Source organism: Musa acuminata, chromosome BXJ2-11, assembly GCF_036884655.1.
Source record: "Musa acuminata AAA Group cultivar baxijiao chromosome BXJ2-11, Cavendish_Baxijiao_AAA, whole genome shotgun sequence".
Taxonomy (NCBI): domain Eukaryota; kingdom Viridiplantae; phylum Streptophyta; class Magnoliopsida; order Zingiberales; family Musaceae; genus Musa; species Musa acuminata.
Genome location: NC_088348.1, coordinates 18,426,787 through 18,445,000, shown reverse-complemented (window position 1 = coordinate 18,445,000; position 18,214 = coordinate 18,426,787). Strand labels below are relative to the sequence as shown.

Genomic DNA, 18,214 nt, shown 5'->3' with positions numbered 1-18,214 from the left:
AGATACTTTTGGCTCCATTTTTGAAGCCATTGAGGCCTATAAATATCCCACTCTTTCTTACATGAAAGAGCACGAAAGTGTGAAAAAAAGTCTTAAGATTTTTGTTATAAAAGTGTTGAAAAAGTATCTTCCTCTTTCTTTTTTAGCTTTGTAATCATTCTAAGAGAGGTGTGAGGCTTATAAAGGTTGTCTCCTAAACATGTGAAAAGGAAAAAAGAGTTGTAAGAGAATAGCTGGTCTTCACCTATTGAAGGAAGACCATTAGTGGACGCTAGTGGCCTCAATGGAGGAGGAATCGGGAGTGGACGTAGGTCACGATGGTCGAACCACTATAAAATTAGTGTGCCTTCTCTTCTTGGCTATTTACTTACTTTGTAACTACTTTATATCTTCGTCACTTTCTATGAACATCTTTAAGCTTATATGTCTTTCCGATCCGATTTTATTGTACGAATTTTTCACGATTGATATAATTATCTAAAAATTGTACGAATTTTTCACGATTGATATAATGAATCACCTCCCTCTACCCCTTCACAGCATTCTGGCTGTCCTACGATGATGAGTCGATCCAATTCTCCATTTGATCAAATTGGGTTAGATTCTGCGATAGCCAATGCAGTGACAACTAGCAAAGTTGCCATATCGATTGTAGTCACCAAGCAAATCAGAATGCCGATGAGGGTGGCTATGAAGATTATGCTCAAGATTTTCCTCCATGCCTTGACGGACTTCAGCTTTTTGTCAAGCTTATTCTTTTTCAGCTTTTTGTCAAGCTTGATGGACTTCTTAACTACTGTTGGAAGCTTGAGAGATCTCTTCCATCAAAGGATTGTCAACTGCCTTGAAGAGCCTTGACTCATCTAATGTCTTAAAATACTTCTTGTTGCCGCCCTTCTCAGCTTTGGTTTCTTCTTCCTATTTGGTGATGCACTATAGGGCAACATGGATGAGGGAGTCATCTCTTAAGGCCCTTAAGAGTCTTAACTCCTCATCCACATTGCCCTATTGTGCATCACCATTGAGAAAGGCGAAGCCAAAGCCAAAACTGATCGGAAGGTCGACACCAAGAAGTATGGATGAGTTCAGGCTCTTCAAGGCAACCGACAATCCATTCACAGAAGAGTTCACTCAACTCTTTTAGTCCGTCCATTAGCACCAATTACTCATGCTTATGATACTACAACAAAAGAACAAGCTCGACAAGAAGCTAAGGACCATCAAGGCATAGAGAAAAACCCCAAGCATAATCTTCGTAACCCCCAAACTGGCATGCTAATCTGCTCAGTGGCTACTACTGTTATGGCTGCACTACCAGTTGATGTCACTTTAGCCATTATTACTTTGATTTCGATTGGGTCTATAAGAAAGTAGGATGACATTATCGAAGGACTACAAGAAAGTAGCGAAGGGACAATATATATACATATATATACATATATATATATACATATATATATTTATATATATATACATATGTATATGTATATATATATATATACATACACATATATATATAGTATATGTATATATATATATATATATACATATGTATATGTATATATATATATATATACATATACATATATGTATATATATACATTATATGTATATATATGTATATATATACATATATGTATATATATGTATGTATATATATATATATATATATGGAATTTAAGTGATAATTCATCAATAAATATCAAATCATTAAATAAAATAAAATAAAATATTAATGAACAGTGTAATATTATAGTCAGATCATAAATCTCTGGTGAGGAGTCCAATTTTAATAACGTTTCCTATGATCTTCTCCTGCTGATATAGAGAGATAAAAAGAGAAATTTGAGTGGACTTAGGTCACAGAGTTCAGAGTTCCTACTGAGAATTCATAGAGTTCAATTTAACTAATAAGTCATGCAGTAAATCAATCTAAACATGTTAATCTCTTTACAGTAATTTGCATGAATAAGATGCTAACAAACAAAAATATCTAAAAAAAGTCAATGAGAGAAGACAAGGTTATGTCCTCTGTGTTCTTCTATCCTTTTTTTCTACCATCAACATCTTTCTTTTTTTTCTCGCTTTTAGTCTTGTTCTGTTTGATGGCTTGAGAGGAGAGAGGTCATGAGATAATTATATGATAGATGTCTTACCTTTCTTAGGATTCTTAATCTTTAATATCTTACTTTATTTAATGAATAAAATCTCCATCTTTCATTTTCAGATAAAGATAATTAATAATTGAGATCCGATTTCCATATTTGAAATTATTAAAATAGTTTATGGTTCAGTCTGAACCAAAAATTTAATTAGGAAACTCCTAAAATATCCTAATTAGAAAATTGGGTCTAAGAGTGTCCTTGTAATATTATTAATTGATGCATGCATGTGGAGATGTTTGTGTGAATCTCTAGAAACAAAATTTATAACATATTTATTCTTCCAATTAGTAAAATCTCCTCTAAATAAATATTTTTATTAACATTCATCCACCAAATTTAGTGATAACAATGGCTACTAGTAGCTAATTTGAACTTTATTTTTTAAAAGATAATATCCTCTTAACTATATGTATCAAAACTGAATTAAAGTGTCGATCAAAATAAAATATATATTAGATGGAGGATCAAATTTTGGATAATCCTCATAAATATAAGGACTATTTGAATGCCTCGTCAACCTAATACAATAGCTAAATACCTCGTAAGATCGACAAAACAAAACAAATGATAATACTACTCGTAATACTCATTTGGACGACTTTTCATATCTAAGTAACGTCCTACATCTTTAATTATCCTTTTTATGTCTTTTATGCAAGTTTCTCAATTACCTAACCTAACCTCACGATGCTTAGGAAATAGTTACCAGCTCTTACTGGGGATAAAGTTTTATCAAGTCTGTTTTTTATCCGAAAACATACTGATGAAAGAAAAGGCTTTGATGATGAGTACAAAGAGGTCATAATACTGCTGCACATTTCCAGTGTTATCCCCAATATGGTCCAACCTTTCTTCTGCAACGAAAGAGCTACACCACTTTTTTATTTTTATTAATATAAAATGTCTCACAGCTGAGGAGGAAAGAAGCAACAAATGGTGGACATGAAACCATGCACAAGATTGGCTTCCAACTTCTCGATGTTATTGGGGTGGAGTGGATGCAGAACTGCTACAAAGCAACTATCGAAAACATAGAATCGAATTAAGTATGAACGAGAGCAATAATTTCAGCTTAAGTATTCATTATTCATTATTCATTCATTCATTTAGGAGTCCTAATGATCCTCTGCAGTACAACAGTCCGAGCTCGCCTGATGTCCCTGCTGCACTTATCAGTCTGCTCCCCCAAATCCTCCACGCTCTTCGTGAACACCTCCAACTTCTTCTTGATCTCCTCGATCCCAATCTTCACTGCCTCCACATCCTTGATGGCGAAATCAGCATTATCCAATAGCGAAACGATCTCGATTTCCAACTTGTCGATCGACACCCGAATGCTATCCAAGTCCTTAATGACGATGAAGGTGCCTACTTGCATGGAGCCAACCACCTCCTTTTGCCCCTGCACAGCATTTCCGTAGTCCTTCAACAGTGAGTCGATCCACTTCGCCATCGACCCGATCGGGATCGACGCAGCAGCGGCCAAAGCAGCAGCGACTGGCGGCGCAGAAACAGCAGCTGCGACCACTGAGCAGATCAGGACGGCGGCCAGGGTGGCCGCAAAGATTATGCTCGAGACCTTCCTCCATGCCTTGATGGACTTCAGCTTCTTGTCGAGCTTGTTCTTTCTCAGCTGCAGCTTCTCGAGCATGAGCAGCTGCTGCCTGTAGACGGACTGGAAGACCTGAAAGAACTCTTCCGTGAAGGGGTCGCCGGCCGTCTTGAAAAGCCTCAACTCGTCCAAGGTCCTGGAATACTTCTTGTTGCAGTCCTCGGCTTCGGTTTCGTCTTCCCCCTCCGCGAAGCGCTGCAGCGCAACGTGGATGATGAGTTGGCTGTCACGAGCTCTCTTGAGGCACCTCTCGAGGGCGGTACAGAAGTCGAGGGTCTGGAGGCTGTTCTCGAAGTAGTCCTCGACGAGGTCGAAGAGCTCGGGGCTCTTCCAGATGTCTCGCTTGCAGGCCAGGATGACCTTCACCACCTCCTGGTTCATCTCCAGAAGACAGCTGGTGATCTCCCGGAGGGAGTCGAGGGAGAGGGAGCGGACCTCGACGCCGAGAGCGAGGGTGGAGATGGCGCGGCTGGTGCGCTGCTGGAGCGTGGTATCGAAGGTCTGGAGCTCAGGGTCGAGGCGGCAGGCGGCCGCGTAGGAGCTCAGCTCGGCCACGTACCGGATGTTCGCATGGCTCGCCTCCCCGGCCGCGGGTCTGGAGCTGCCGCCACCGTCGACCAAGAGGACCGGCGGCGCGTCAGGCCTCCTGCTCTGGTGAGCGCCCATCTAAGAATCAAATGCAAACTAAAGCTAAAGTTGCGATTTTTATCGACCGAAACCACTCAAAATGGACGGAAAATCCAAACTTTGGTAATAAATCAACACAAACCAGATCGAAAACTTTGGAGTTTGTTAGATTTCGAGGTAAACGTAATAAAAAAAATCAAAGCTATGGTGGAAAGGGAAGGGGAAGAACTTGTGAGACTGATTGAATCGAACAAAAGCACCGAGAAAGAAGAGACAACGGAAGAGCTGGGTGTTCTTCCACAAGTATAAATCAGAAAAGATCAGATTGGATAAGGGAAAGAAGCAGAGCAATGCGGATAAGAGCAGTGTGGAAGACGAGGAGGTTACTGCTTCAAGAGATAGAGAAGTGCACGAGGAGGAAGAGTCCGGTGGATGCCTTGCACGCATGAGAAACGAGGAAAGAGGAGGAAGGTGGCAAACGGAGTGATCTATCTGTGTCTCTCTCCCGGCACGCACACACACATTTTGGTTAAAGTTGCGACGCGGGAAGCAAAGCTGAAGCAGGGTGGCAAAAGAAGGAGTGAGAATATCAGAGTAACCATAGGGAGTTTGGGGAAGAAGATGCCAAGAAAGGTGGTTGTCTTGCTAGAGAGAAAAGGGTGTAGTGATGTATCATATTTATTTATCAAACTTTAAATATTTAAAATATTTTTAGATAAATCTAAATTATTAGCTTGATGATAATGTATCTGACTCTAAGTCTCAGCTGAATCATTCTTCATCAGCATGTCCCTGTTTGATCCTATATCACCTGCATGTCCATGTAGCTTCTTTCTTGATTCCATCCTAGAGCAGTGAAACAATTTTTGGTGTATCATATCTCATCTTCATTGGAACATGACATGAGCTAGGTTAGCACAGTCTGCCAAGCAACAGCAGAGGTTTGTGTGTGAATTAAGCAACAATTCATTCATATATGTCAGCAACCCTGACAGTCGAGACTCGGATTAAGCTAATCGCTGCATGTGAATTGTATAAGCTAATCGCCATTATCATTTTGGTTGGTGATGCTTCGTTCTCCACATCAAGGCCGAGAACAGACCAGAAAGAAAGGAAAGAGAGAAGAACAAGCAGTGGGTGTTGGTGGAGTAGGGGGAGAAGAGATGACTCGGAAGAGCAGCAGAGGAAGGCAGCGGCTTAAGACTTAAAAAAGAGTACAAGCGAGGGTGATATATAACATAACGGACGTTTTATAGGACCCGTTACAATGGCTTCCTTCAGGGGGAGCGCATCGTCTTGGCGTCACGTAGAGACCAAACTAACGTTGGGATGGTAAGATCAAACGTAAGCGGAAGGTGCGATGTGTTATCATCGACGATCCGATGATGAGTCGATGAGACGTTTTAGGAGACGTACGCGAAGCGTGAGCTTCTCAATAGAATGCACAAAGGGTCTAACCAGCGCGGATCTTAAAGGCGTCAATCAAGCCTGTGCACGGCTCTTAAAGTGTGGATGGACGCTTGGAACTGCACAATAATTATTAGCAATTTCCAGCTTGATGGTTCTATGGAGGAACAAAAATCATAAATCGTGTGTAAAAATGCAACTTCGAATTGCATGGCTTAGTTCTCTCACTGACATGCTAGTTTACTTGTATAAATACATCAGAATGTCTTGTTAGATTTTAAGATGGATCCATATGAGTTGGAACATGTCAAGTCGGAGGATCCTTGAGTTGAAAAATCCATCAATATCTACTCTCAACTTTTTCTTCTCCCCTTGTTTTCACTTGATTCCCTGACATTTGAGTGAAAAGTAGAATATGAAGATCCAGGTATCCCAAGAGAGCATTTGTAGCCATTGCTGCTGCTCTGCAAGCTATCTTGCAGACCTGAAACTAAAGTATCAGATCCATGTGTATATATATATATATATATATATATACATGGTCCAAAAATAATTTATGTTAATGATCCTTGGAGCATCAGATCTTGCACAGATGCAAAAGTCCCTTCTGTTGAGCAAGAATTACATCACACAAATCTTTGTTCAAAAATAATTTTCGCAGTCTTCTTTACTTGTATGTGAAAGAATTACATCACACAAATCTACGTGTACAACCCATCGGTAAAAGTCTGAAAGGGACAGCAAGTGTTCATAGCCATGAGAAGACGATGACCACAAGGCCATGCAGCAAGCATCATGTCTTGTGAGAGATGTGGCACTTGTATGGGCACCGCACCGCATAGTGATCGGGACTTGGTGATAGAAAAAATAGAAGATAAAAAGCTTTATTGAAAAAGTAAAGAAGTTTTATTGAAGAAGCTATAGCTTAAATGCATTAGCACGTCCCTCTCCAATTTATAGGGATTAGGAGGGAGGATTTTCCTCAGGGAAATCTTATCTTCTATCATGCCCCCGCAAATGGTGCTCTGACAAGGATACATGAGTAGTGATAACAGAGAGATTTTCTCTGATAAGAGAGAGATAGAGAGATATTCTCAACTGCATAGCAGATGAGATTTCCTCAACTGCTTGAGGAAATCTCTCTGTTATCAGTTAAAGAAATATCCTCTTTCACTATGTATAAATAGACTTCACATGATACTACTTGAAGTATGCCTTTTGCTTTATCCTTATAATTTCATTCTTCATTCTCTTATTCTATCATGGTATCAAAGCGGCGTTCTCCTCTTTGAGTCTTTTAACCTCACCCATCAGCTTCACGTCAGGCCATGGAAGCTGCTGCTGCATCATCATCTTCCCACCTTTCATCGCTGCCAGCACCTCGTCACTGACCCTCTGCTCCAGATCTGCCAGATCTGCTCTGCTTCCGCGTGCTGGTCCATCGACCAGCTCCTGGCCTTCTCCCTCCAACGCCTCCGCCACCGCTATCCTCGACTCCGGCAACATTATCCTCACTGCTTCCGAGAGGACCTTCTAGGTGCAGGCCTCCCAGCAACTATTCCTCCTCCTTGATTGAGTAGGAAGTCTGGGTCGAGATCGACAGACCTTTGCAGAGTGACCGACTTTATCACATAGTTGGCAAGTACTTGGCTCCTTACAATACTTGGCTCTCACCCGTCCAGATATCTCATTTGCAGTCAATAAATTGTCTCAATACATGCACCAACCTTCTGCTATACATTGGTCTGCGGTTAAACGAATTTTGCGATATCTTAAAGGGACCCTTGATCATGGTCTCTTTCTCCGCAAAACCACTCAACTTCATCTCCATGCCTTTGCTGATGCTGATTGGGTGGGAAACTTTGATGATAGAACCTCCACGTCAGGATATGTCATCTTTCTTGGGTCTAATCCAATCAGCTGGAGTTCTAAGAAGCAAAAGACAATGGCCCGGTCTACAACTGAAGCTGAATATCGTGCTATTGCTACCACTGCTGCTGAACTCAACTGGATCACAAATCTCCTCAAGGAACTCAAAGTCAGCTTTACTCATACTCCCACAATATATTGTGACAATGTTGGAGCTACCTACTTATGTGTCAATCCAGTGTTCCACTCGCGCATGAAACACATCGCCATCGACTTTCACTTCGTGCGAGATCAAGTTGTCAGACATCAACTTCGTGTCTCTCATGTCCATACGGCTGATCAACTTGCAGACTCACTCACGAAGCCTCTAGCACGCAAACTATTTTTGTTTCATCGATCCAAGATCGGTATCCTTGATAGGAGCTCGATCTTGCGGGGGCATGATAACAGAGAGATTTTCTCTGATAAGAGAGAGATATTCTCAACTGCATAGCAGATGAGATTTCCTCAACTGCATGAGGAAATCTCTCTGTTATCAGTTAAAGAAATATCCTCTTTCACTATGTATAAATAGACTTCACATGATACTACTTGAAGTGTGCCTTTTGCTTTATCCTTATAATTTCATTTTTCATTCTCTCATTCTATCAAGTAGGGCAAGAGCATATTACTGCTGCTATTGTTGTTGCTATAGTTTTGACGATGATGGTTGCGGCTGCGATGGCAGCGGCTATGATAGCGACGGCGACGGTTGCGATTACGACGACGGCAGTTGCGATTGCGATGGCGACGGTTGTGGCTGCGATGGCGAAGGTTGTGGCTGCGATGGCGAAGGTTGTGGCTGCGACGGCGAAGGTTGTGGCTGCGACGGCGAAGATGATGGCAGAGGAGAAATCTACAGTAATGTTGCAGTGATGCTACTACAACAAAGGAGGAAGCTGCAGCAGAGGAGGAAGCTGTAGTATAGGTGTAGTAGAGGAGGAAGCTGCAGCAAAAGAGGTAGGAGGTAGCTACAGCGAGGAAGAAAGGTGGGGCAATGTTGGTGAGCACAGCACTGAAAGGTGGAGCCGCAGATGAAGGGAACAGATGTTGGGGCAGAGTGGCAGTGGAGAAGACAATTGCCGTTCGCCGAAGAGGAAAGATTTGTTGCACCGATGGGCTGATGATAGAAAAGCAATGGTAGAAAGCTTTTTCTTTTGCCGTCAGAGATGGAGAAGCAACAGTGATAAGTCGGCAGCGAGAAGAGAGAAGAGAGCTTGCTCTAGGCAAGTAGCTCTGATACCATGATAGAAAGAATAGAAGATAAAAAGCTTTATTGAAAAAGTAAAGAAGTTTTATTGAAGAAGCTATAGCTTAAATGCATTAGCACGTCCCTCTCCAATTTATAGGGATTAGGAGGGAAGATTTTCCTCAATAGAATAGAGGATTTTCCTCAGGGAAATCTTATCTTCTATCACTTGGTTCTTGATGGAAGGAAACAAAAAAAGAAAAAAAAAGACAGTGTCATGTTCCAGGTAGCAACCAAAAGCAACTGCAGAGAGCAATCAACCATCTCCTTTCTGTCACAGACATGCCATGTGACGACTTGTTTTCGGATACAACAACAGTCCCCTGAACTAGGTACGAGGTGCTCGATGCCTTCCAACTCAAGTGAGGTATATATGCTTGGAGTGCAAAGTTCATTAAAGGCAGTAGCAGATCTGATATGAGACTTGTTATTGGATCCAGTCAATCGAATATTTGGCGTGTGAAGTTGATTGCTATTTGTTGTCTATTCATCTCATCCTGTCCTTTAAAAGCTTAAAAGAATAGATAGGATATAACATATTTAGTTTATATTCTGAACATTCATTCGCCTGACGAGAGAGTTTGTGGAAGGACAAGATCAATCTAGCTGCTTTTCTGTTTTAATGATGATTTGACACAAAGCAAAAATCACTTAGATACCATATTAAATTTATTGATCATCAACATCTCGCATGACCTATTGATTTATACTATCTATACCAACCTTATTGAGTTGTAAACTAGTTAGGTAGTCAATCTCCTTTAGCAATATTATCTATGTTGATGATGGAATGCTTGCTAATCCAATTACATGGCACTTCTTCATGGACCACTCTCAAAGCGCCGGTGGCTCAAATATGACCTCTTGCCGGTGACACCCTCACTCCATCCATCATGTTCAAACCATGGACAGAAGGGATTTGTTTGCATCGGACATGGGTTTTGACCTGCAAGAAACAATAAGATTAGTTGGGTTGTTTCCATCGCTTACTGAATAGCAACAAATGTGTGTGTGGTTTTTCCTTTTTCTTTTAAAAAAATCATCTATTATGATTTTAATATTCTATAAAAACATAAAATATCTTCGTTACGGATATCAGTAATATTTTTGTCAATAGATTGTTTATCATTTATATTTGCTTTTACAATTGTTTGGTATTGTATTTTACCTAATTTTTGTATCTTTTTATTAGGTTTTTATTACGTAAAATTATTTTAAAATGATAAAATTTTTACGTGTTACGATTTGTTTTCGGTAGACTAGGATGTAATGAACTCTTGAAACATCCTATTACTTTTCTTATAATTAAAAAAATATCGATTAGTTTACGTTATGTATGTTAGTGAGTATTTTTTTTCCTTCTAATACCTGCTTGATGATTAATAAATCAGTTTCCAATTGGATGTTGAAAGGTCCAAACTGAAATATGTTTGAGCCCTTCTCGGATTGCTAAAGCTTCACATTGAATTACGAATATAGATGGATAATAAGCTTTTACTCGCCAGTGAGCAGTTCGAAATGGTCCCTTAGAATGTAATCCAAATTGACTATCATGTGTGTTGAATTGAAGCTCGGGAACATTTAATTCACCAAGCCACCACCACTATGTAGGTTGAAGTTATAATCTAACCCACAAAGCTTCATAGTGGGAGTTCATCATGCACTCACACCCACATGGCCGACGACATGTTTGGCCGAGTGGCATCTGTGTATCGACCTCATCTGACGCCACACGATATGTCATGTCGACATCAGCACATCAAAGCGAGTAGATGATACCGATTCTTTTAACCATCCCAATGGCTTCTCGAATCTTCACATGTAAATATTTTTTTTTTTTTTACTTCATATAATACACATATATAATTAAAATATATTTATTATTCTAGGTTAAGATGAACCGGTGTGATGTAATGTTGTTCAAGTTTGCCATGATTTGAATTGTTCAAGTTCGATGATGTCATTGGATTACCTTTTAATGAAAATAAATTAAAATCAAACGAAAAATCGAACATGACCTATTATATCAGATTGAAATTTGATTAAAATTAATAGGAAAAAATAAATAATACGCGCTGAAAACTATGCTTCAACAATACCTACGTTGTGATTGCGTGAAGCGGTGGCCCCACCACACAAGTCCGCCATCACTGGGAAGCCGACGGAGTACCTTGCATGCAAAACTGAGTCCGTCAGTGGGTCCCGTGGTAGCTTCTCTGTTCGTCTCGTCGGGTACAATACGCCCCCTGGTACCATAGCAAACACGCCCAGACTTCCGCGTCCGACGTCTACCCCGAAGGAAGAGCCCGACGGCGTGCCCGCATCGAGTTCGTGGAGAGCGGTGACCGTCATCGGTGGGACCCGCACAAGTTCCCGATTTGTAGGATGGGTAGGGGAAGCCGCCCTCTCCATGTCCTCGCTAGTGTTATAACGCCCCCTCTCTCTCCACTCGGTATCGTCTCGATTGCCGAAGCAACGACGGCGACGACGACACCAATTTAAAGACCAGACTCCGTCCCCGAACACCAAAAACTAAACGGCTTCTGTGATTTGATTCCTTTATTATCTCCTTTTATTCCCTCCCCTCCTCTTCCCTTCTCGTTTCCTCTCTTCTGTCCTTTCTCGGATTCGTATTATATATAGATTAGATCGAGGGAGTTGCTACCAGCAGAAGCCCTCGCCCTCGCCCTCGCTTGGTCTTCGGGGATTAGGGACTCGAGGGGGAGGAGGGGGAAGGCGCCGGCCATGGATCTGGAGAAGAAGCCGGTGGTGTCGGACGTGGGGGCATGGGCGATGAACGTCGTCAGCTCCGTCGGCATTATCATGGCCAACAAGCAGCTCATGTCGCCCAACGGCTATGCCTTCGGCTTCGGTACTCTCCTCCCTCGATCTGATTCTTGTCTTGGTTCTTCGCGTTGGGAATTGAAGTTAAGGGCGTAACGATTTGATCTTTCTGTTGGAAACGAAGGATTGCTGCTGTCTAATTGTCTTTTCTGAGAAAAAGGAAAGATTTTCGTGTTAGAGAGAGATATGAAGTTAAATGTGCTAACCCGCCTTGGATCCACGGGCGATATTGATATTGTGGCAGATGTTAGCAGTGATGGCCTATTGGCGTTCAGTTGAAACCTCGCATAAGAAATTTTCATCGGAGACCTTTTCGGGTCTGTCTTTCTTGAATCTGCGCTGTAGATCTAGGCTTCAAAGACAAATTAAAGGATCCTGAAGCTATGATTAATGTAAAAAGTCATGGTCGGGGCTTAATGTGATAAGCGTTGTCACAGTCAATTATTTTTCTCTTAAATTGTGGGGAATTACGTGGTGGATTCGAAAAGTTACTTTTTTTTAACATCCCAAGTTTGTCTTTTTCTTTTTTGGACTCTTTGATTTCATTCAATTTCATTGATGTTAGTTTATATTATGCAGCAACAACGCTGACAGGGTTTCATTTCATTGTCACTGCCCTTGTTGGTTGGGTTTCAAATGCAACCGGTCTCTCTGTATCCAAGTATGTTCCTTTTTGGGAGCTCTTTTGGTTCTCCATAGTCGCAAATCTGTCAATTACTGGGATGAATCTCAGTCTCATGTTGAACTCTGTTGGATTTTATCAGGTTTGTAAGTTTGTGCCTTGTGTAGTGAAAGATGACATGGTTGAATGTGTGATTCAAATATGACTCGATTGGTCTCTTTTTTACAATATGCAGATCTCCAAACTGAGCATTATACCCGTGGTTTGCTTTATGGAATTTTTGTTGCACAGCAAACACTACTCACGGCAAGTGATTCTGGCCGTTGCAGTTGTGGCCTTAGGAGTTGGTATTTGCACAGTCACTGATGTGGACATCAATGCAAAGGGTCTACTTTGTGCCTGTGTGGCTGTTTTTTGCACATCATTGCAGCAAATTGTGAGCATCTCTACTCTGACTGAGCATGATTAAATTCCATGTCCAAAATGTTTTCTTTGCCCCTCGGTCTTTTTTATTCTGAGACATGCACATTGGAAACCAGTTACATGCCAAATTTGCTTCTTACAAGATGTTGACTGTCAACATTTATCTGAGCTACTATGCCTTTGCAATGTTGAACTGCTTTTAAAGCTTAACGACTAGTAATCTTATGAACCTAAGGTGTATCATACTGAAACCGAGGGTTGGATGATTATAGATGAGGTCAGATTCATCGTTCTAATGTTCTACTTAACTAATATTTGACAGCATGTTCCTAGGTTACCAACAACTAGATGCTTAGAAGTTAAAAATTTCATGCAAGGATATTCTATCTCTTAGTTTTTCTGTATAAGCATGCAACAATGCCAAAGAACAATAAAAGTAGTTGTTAGGACACTTTGAGCGGAATGGTGCTTCGTTTGTTCATTCATTTGCTTGTATATCTTCCTATTATTCTTCTCAGTGAACCATGCTTTGGATCTCTAGCTTATGCCTTCACTTTCACTTTGAAGCACTACTAGGATGCATCGTTTTTTTCTAGGTTGGCATATGGCTGTTTACTTTTAAATAAAATTTCTTGTGGTTAAATTATTATGTTGATTTCAATCCCTTCTTTTATTTCTTCTATTTTTAGGTGAAACTTCTAATAAGCTAATGTTCTCTGCCTTTCGGTGGTTTATGTTTACGCTAATTTCCATATGAGAATATTTTTCAACCGAAACTGCTTTTTGAAGTATCAGTATCGTCCGTTAAAGTTGTTCAATTATTATTTGTTTGTGTTGTACAGTTTCCTAGCGAGTGACCACTTGAATTAATGTGGACTATTTAGTGTTCACACGGTCATTCAATCTTTTGTACCAATTGATAAAACTGAATATGAAAGTGCAGATGTGTTCATAATTCATAATTTGCATGCTCCGCTCCCTATTTGTAAATGTATGGTTGTGGTAGATATCTTATAAATGACAAATGGAACTCCCTTTAAACTGTTTGATTAAGCTCTTGGAATTTTATAGCTTTCTTTGACCAGCTGATTTTAAAGGTTCTGTATATTTTAGAGAGTTGACTCAGATTAAACAATTATTTTAGTACTTGAAAATTTGTAGTTTTAAGAAGGGCATGAAACTTTTAGCAGCAAGATAAAGATGATTGCTTTACCACACATTTCCATGAGAAGATAAACAACTCCAAAGTAAAAATTATGGTGAATCAGGATTGTTAGAATCTGAACTCAGGAATGAACAATAGGATAATTATAGCCTCAAAGTACGTGCAGCCAAACCCTTACCTATATCTTGTTCTTTAAATCTGTAGACAAATCCATTGATAAACAGATTTGTAGGACAAATAAAGACACTAAATTCAAGGTGAATTCTTCTCATTTGAGTATTATATGTTTCTGATCTTTAGCCATAGTGATTAAGATTCTCTGCAGAAACAATCACTATGCTGTCTCCTTTTCTCCCTAACTATATCACATTTATTTTCTCATGCCCACTCTTGCGCATCCAAATTTAGTTCTTCTTCCAACCATTCATTGAGTGTTAATATGTTGGTATTGTTAGCTTTGGTGATCCAGGTCCACTGTGCAAAAACTGTGGCTATGCTCTCTCCTTTTTCCCTACATCGTAAGATACATATTGAATTGGATCCTCTTTTACAGATCTTTCATTCTTCCATCTCTGGTAATAAAGTCGATAAGCTTTGCTGATAGCAGTTTTGTCGCTTTTCTTCCAGATGACTGATTGGTTGATTGTGTTGGCTTGATGGAGATTATCTTTCAATTATTCTAGCATATTATTTGTTCTTCCAACTTAGGGTAAAGATGTATGGGCCATCAAGAGGTCTCACATATATTTTCTTCTAGCTGTGTGTTTAGAGGTTCATTGAATAAAGGGAAGCACAAAGAAGTATAGTCTGTAAAATCATGATCATGGAAAATAATCTCCATTAGTCCTTATGCTTTTTTTTTTTCTTCTAATGATAAACTTTAGGAAAATTTCATTTTTTATGCTCATTGAGATGGACTCTTTTTGATCAGATTTATGTTGGATCATGTTATATGATAACATGACATAAAATTTAGATGCAGAAAACTGTAAGCCTGTTTGCTTTATGTGAGATTTAAATGCAGTTACTCTGTCAAACTAATAAATTAGTATCATGATGCAGGTAACTTTGTCGGAGCTGTGTAAATACAGCATGATTTCTATATTTTGTCATACAGCAGGATTCATCTCATTTTTTTTGTCTCTATTTTTGTTTGCAGCAATGCATTTAGCCATTCTCTAGACTGATTATTTGTAGCTCTAGTTGGTTAGTTATCTCATGGTATTATTTTTATTACAGACAATTGGGTCTTTCCAGAAAAAATATAATATTGGTTCTTTTGAGCTCCTAAGCAAAACTGCACCAGTACAGGCAGCCTCACTTCTTATTGTTGGCCCATTTGCTGACTACTACCTCAACCACCGCTCTCTCTTAGAATACCGATTTACTTCAGGGGCAACTGTAAGTTCCATATCAATATTTCTATTGTCGGATGGGACTTCTGATTGCGCAGATTAAATCTAACTTGAACTCATTTTCCATTGTTTGTAACAACATCTACAATCCAATTATATGTTTCTAATCTCGTTCATGCAGTTGATCATAAACTACAGCCACATAACTATCATAAGCTTAACATGAAAGATCACTGGATACTTGTTGGAACTCTCTATAACCAAGTACTTGCACATGTTTTGCAATATGCCATGCATACGGCCACATATTATTATACAGATTCATATACAATCCCCATAGGTACAGAAAATGTAGTCACATGCAATTTATGTTGACTCATTGTTATTCTGTCTAAAATTATATTCTTCTACTATAAATCAAATGGAAATTATTTTTGTCCATGAAGATATCTAATTTATATAATTCGCATGGCCCTGGCTGAGGACCTACTGCAATTGATGTATAGAAATGTCAGATCCACAATGAACTCTTGGGATAGACGCAGTAGAAGTTTAATTTGAGTATTTTAAGTTACCAGACCCCAACTATCTATAAGTTTAAGACTATCATGCCCTATTGCAGAAGAGGGACATTTTTTTTATTCTGATAAAAAAGGTGAAGGAGCAGGTTATGTAACATTTGTTGATTTCTCTTATTCCGTTTCTAAGGTACCTAATCAAATAGCTAATTTAGATTGAAAATTACCACATATGGCCTTCTCTGGTTGGAAATTTTTGTATTCTTTTTGTTTTTTGTTTTTTTCAAAACATTTCATGTTTTGCATTTATTTACTTAACATATTTGAAACTAAAATTAAATTAAATTATCGGCATGTGCATCACATATGCAAATAACCTAGTAGTTTTAATTATGTAAAACCTTAACTATTTTTTTGTAACTTATCATTCAATTAACTTTTAAAGAGTGCAGCTATCACTCTAGAAGCTCTGCATTTGGTTATTATCTAAATTTGAGTATATATTTTTTTCTAACTAGTTACATATTACCTGGACATCTTAATATGAGTCATACACACCTGCGAGTTGCACATGTGATATGATGATGGCTGCTATTTGAACATTGTGCAAGACCCTAGACAGAAACACAACAAACTGCTATTTGGTAAGTTGTAACGATTGTAGTTACAGTCAAGCTCTGCATCAGAATGTTTATCTTTACGAAAGAAGACTGCCTCTGTTGGATACACATTCCATTTTAGATGTGCCATCTACTGATTTCTCATTTAGCCTGGTTGACCTCTTTTTGCAGTTCTTCATACTTCTCTCGTGTTCCCTGGCTGTCTTCTGCAACATGAGCCAATATCTCTGCATCGGCCGGTTCTCTGCAACATCCTTCCAAGTCTTGGGTCATATGAAGACCGTCTGTGTGCTGATACTAGGATGGATACTCTTTGATTCAGCTCTCACTCTCAAGAACATTCTAGGAATGTTGCTTGCGGTGCTAGGCATGGTGGTCTACAGCTGGGCTGTAGAGCACGAGAAGCAGGTAAAGCGGGCGACGCATATAATTGCCGACAGCAAATCGGAGGGGGAGGATGTAAAGCTCCTGAAGGAGAAAGTAAATGGGCTCGCCAAATCTGACCTTGAATTGGGGCAGACAAAGAGCTAATTCTATTCTTCACATGCGCATGTCCATCTCGTTCCTAATTATTCTTTAGTAATTTGATCATCGTAGTCACTCCACGATGCCTACAGTAATGTCTTAAGTGGATTTCTTTGCCATTCTTCATCTTCTACTCCATTTTACATGGGATCATCGTAGGCATTTGCTGTGTGCGGGCAAGAATGACAGATTTTTGTAATGTCGAAGGGTTGTCAAGGCCCTGAATCAATTGTCACTCTCGTCTTGTTGTTCTCTGTATCAGATATCCAAGTGTTCAGTGTCTGGTCCGTTCTACATTTTTGGAATTGAATGGAGTGGTTCCTGACCTTGATCTCTCCACCGTGAGCTTCCCTAGCAGTCTGATTGCTTTGGTGTTGCAGTTTGTAAAGTCAGCAAGACAATATCAATCGTGGTATTAAATCTTGATATTGGATCTCGTATCAGCCGCGTTTCTCATGGATCTAATATCATGTAGCAGTAAATGTCAGCACTTAAAATTAAATCCAAATACAAGATATAAACCAATCAAAGGAAATTATAATGGGTGATTCGTACGGAAGAGTCCTCAAGTTTTTCCACATAACATTCCTTATTTCTATATTTCTCTCGTTCCCTTTATAAAAAAAAAAAAATATATCTTTAAAATTTTAAATTATTTAAAAAATTAATACCTTAAGAAATCCGGACTATTGAGTTGTCGATGTACTAAAATTAATTATATATTATATCTTATAATTAGTTACTCTTAATATTTTGATATAATTAATTATATATATTATCTTCTATATTTAATTATACTTAATATTTTGATCTTTATATTTTTAAAAATTATATTAGATCCTTATATTATATTTAATCTCGTTTCTTAACAGAGTCAAAAGTGCTCAGTGATAAATTTTACTATAATTTTATTAATAAAATTGATAAAATAAAAAAAAATTTCACTCTCATAAATATAAAAATTTTAATATAATTTTTAAAAATATAAATATTAAAATATTAAACATAACTAATAAGGATAGTAATATATAATTAACCCCATGTACATGAGTTAGATGAGTTGTAATGGAGTGGCTTTCTTGGAACGAGTAAAAGGAGTTGTAATGGCTCACCTCCGACTTATGTATAAGAGAATCGACAGAAACAATCATATCATCTCTGACATGATGAAACT

The 18,214-nt window shown here is 39.0% G+C and overlaps 2 protein-coding genes across 3 annotated transcripts; one reads left to right on the top strand and one right to left on the bottom strand.

Annotated features, from left to right (window-relative positions):
* Positions 1-3,060: 3,060 nt before the first annotated feature.
* LOC135627060 (UPF0496 protein 1-like) lies at positions 3,061-4,976 on the bottom strand. Its single transcript, XM_065133013.1, has 2 exons — positions 4,547-4,976; positions 3,061-4,443 (listed from the first exon to the last, which is right to left on the bottom strand). Exon 2 carries the CDS (start codon positions 4,441-4,443, stop codon positions 3,268-3,270), a length of 1,176 nt encoding a protein of 391 aa, XP_064989085.1. The 5' UTR covers positions 4,547-4,976; the 3' UTR covers positions 3,061-3,267.
* A 6,256-nt stretch (positions 4,977-11,232) lies between these two features.
* Positions 11,233-17,379, top strand: LOC135626218 (UDP-rhamnose/UDP-galactose transporter 1-like). Of its 2 annotated transcripts, none has more exons than XM_065131378.1 (5): positions 11,233-11,357; positions 12,392-12,576; positions 12,670-12,870; positions 15,262-15,423; positions 16,687-17,379. In XM_065131378.1, the coding sequence occupies exons 1-5, from the start codon at positions 11,354-11,356 to the stop codon at positions 17,044-17,046; spliced, it is 912 nt and encodes a 303-aa protein (XP_064987450.1). In that variant the 5' UTR covers positions 11,233-11,353; the 3' UTR covers positions 17,047-17,379. The 2 variants fall into 2 exon arrangements, with proteins under 2 accessions (XP_064987450.1, XP_064987449.1); XM_065131377.1 differs by lacking the exon at positions 11,233-11,357 and adding an exon at positions 11,375-11,840.
* Positions 17,380-18,214: the final 835 nt, after the last annotated feature.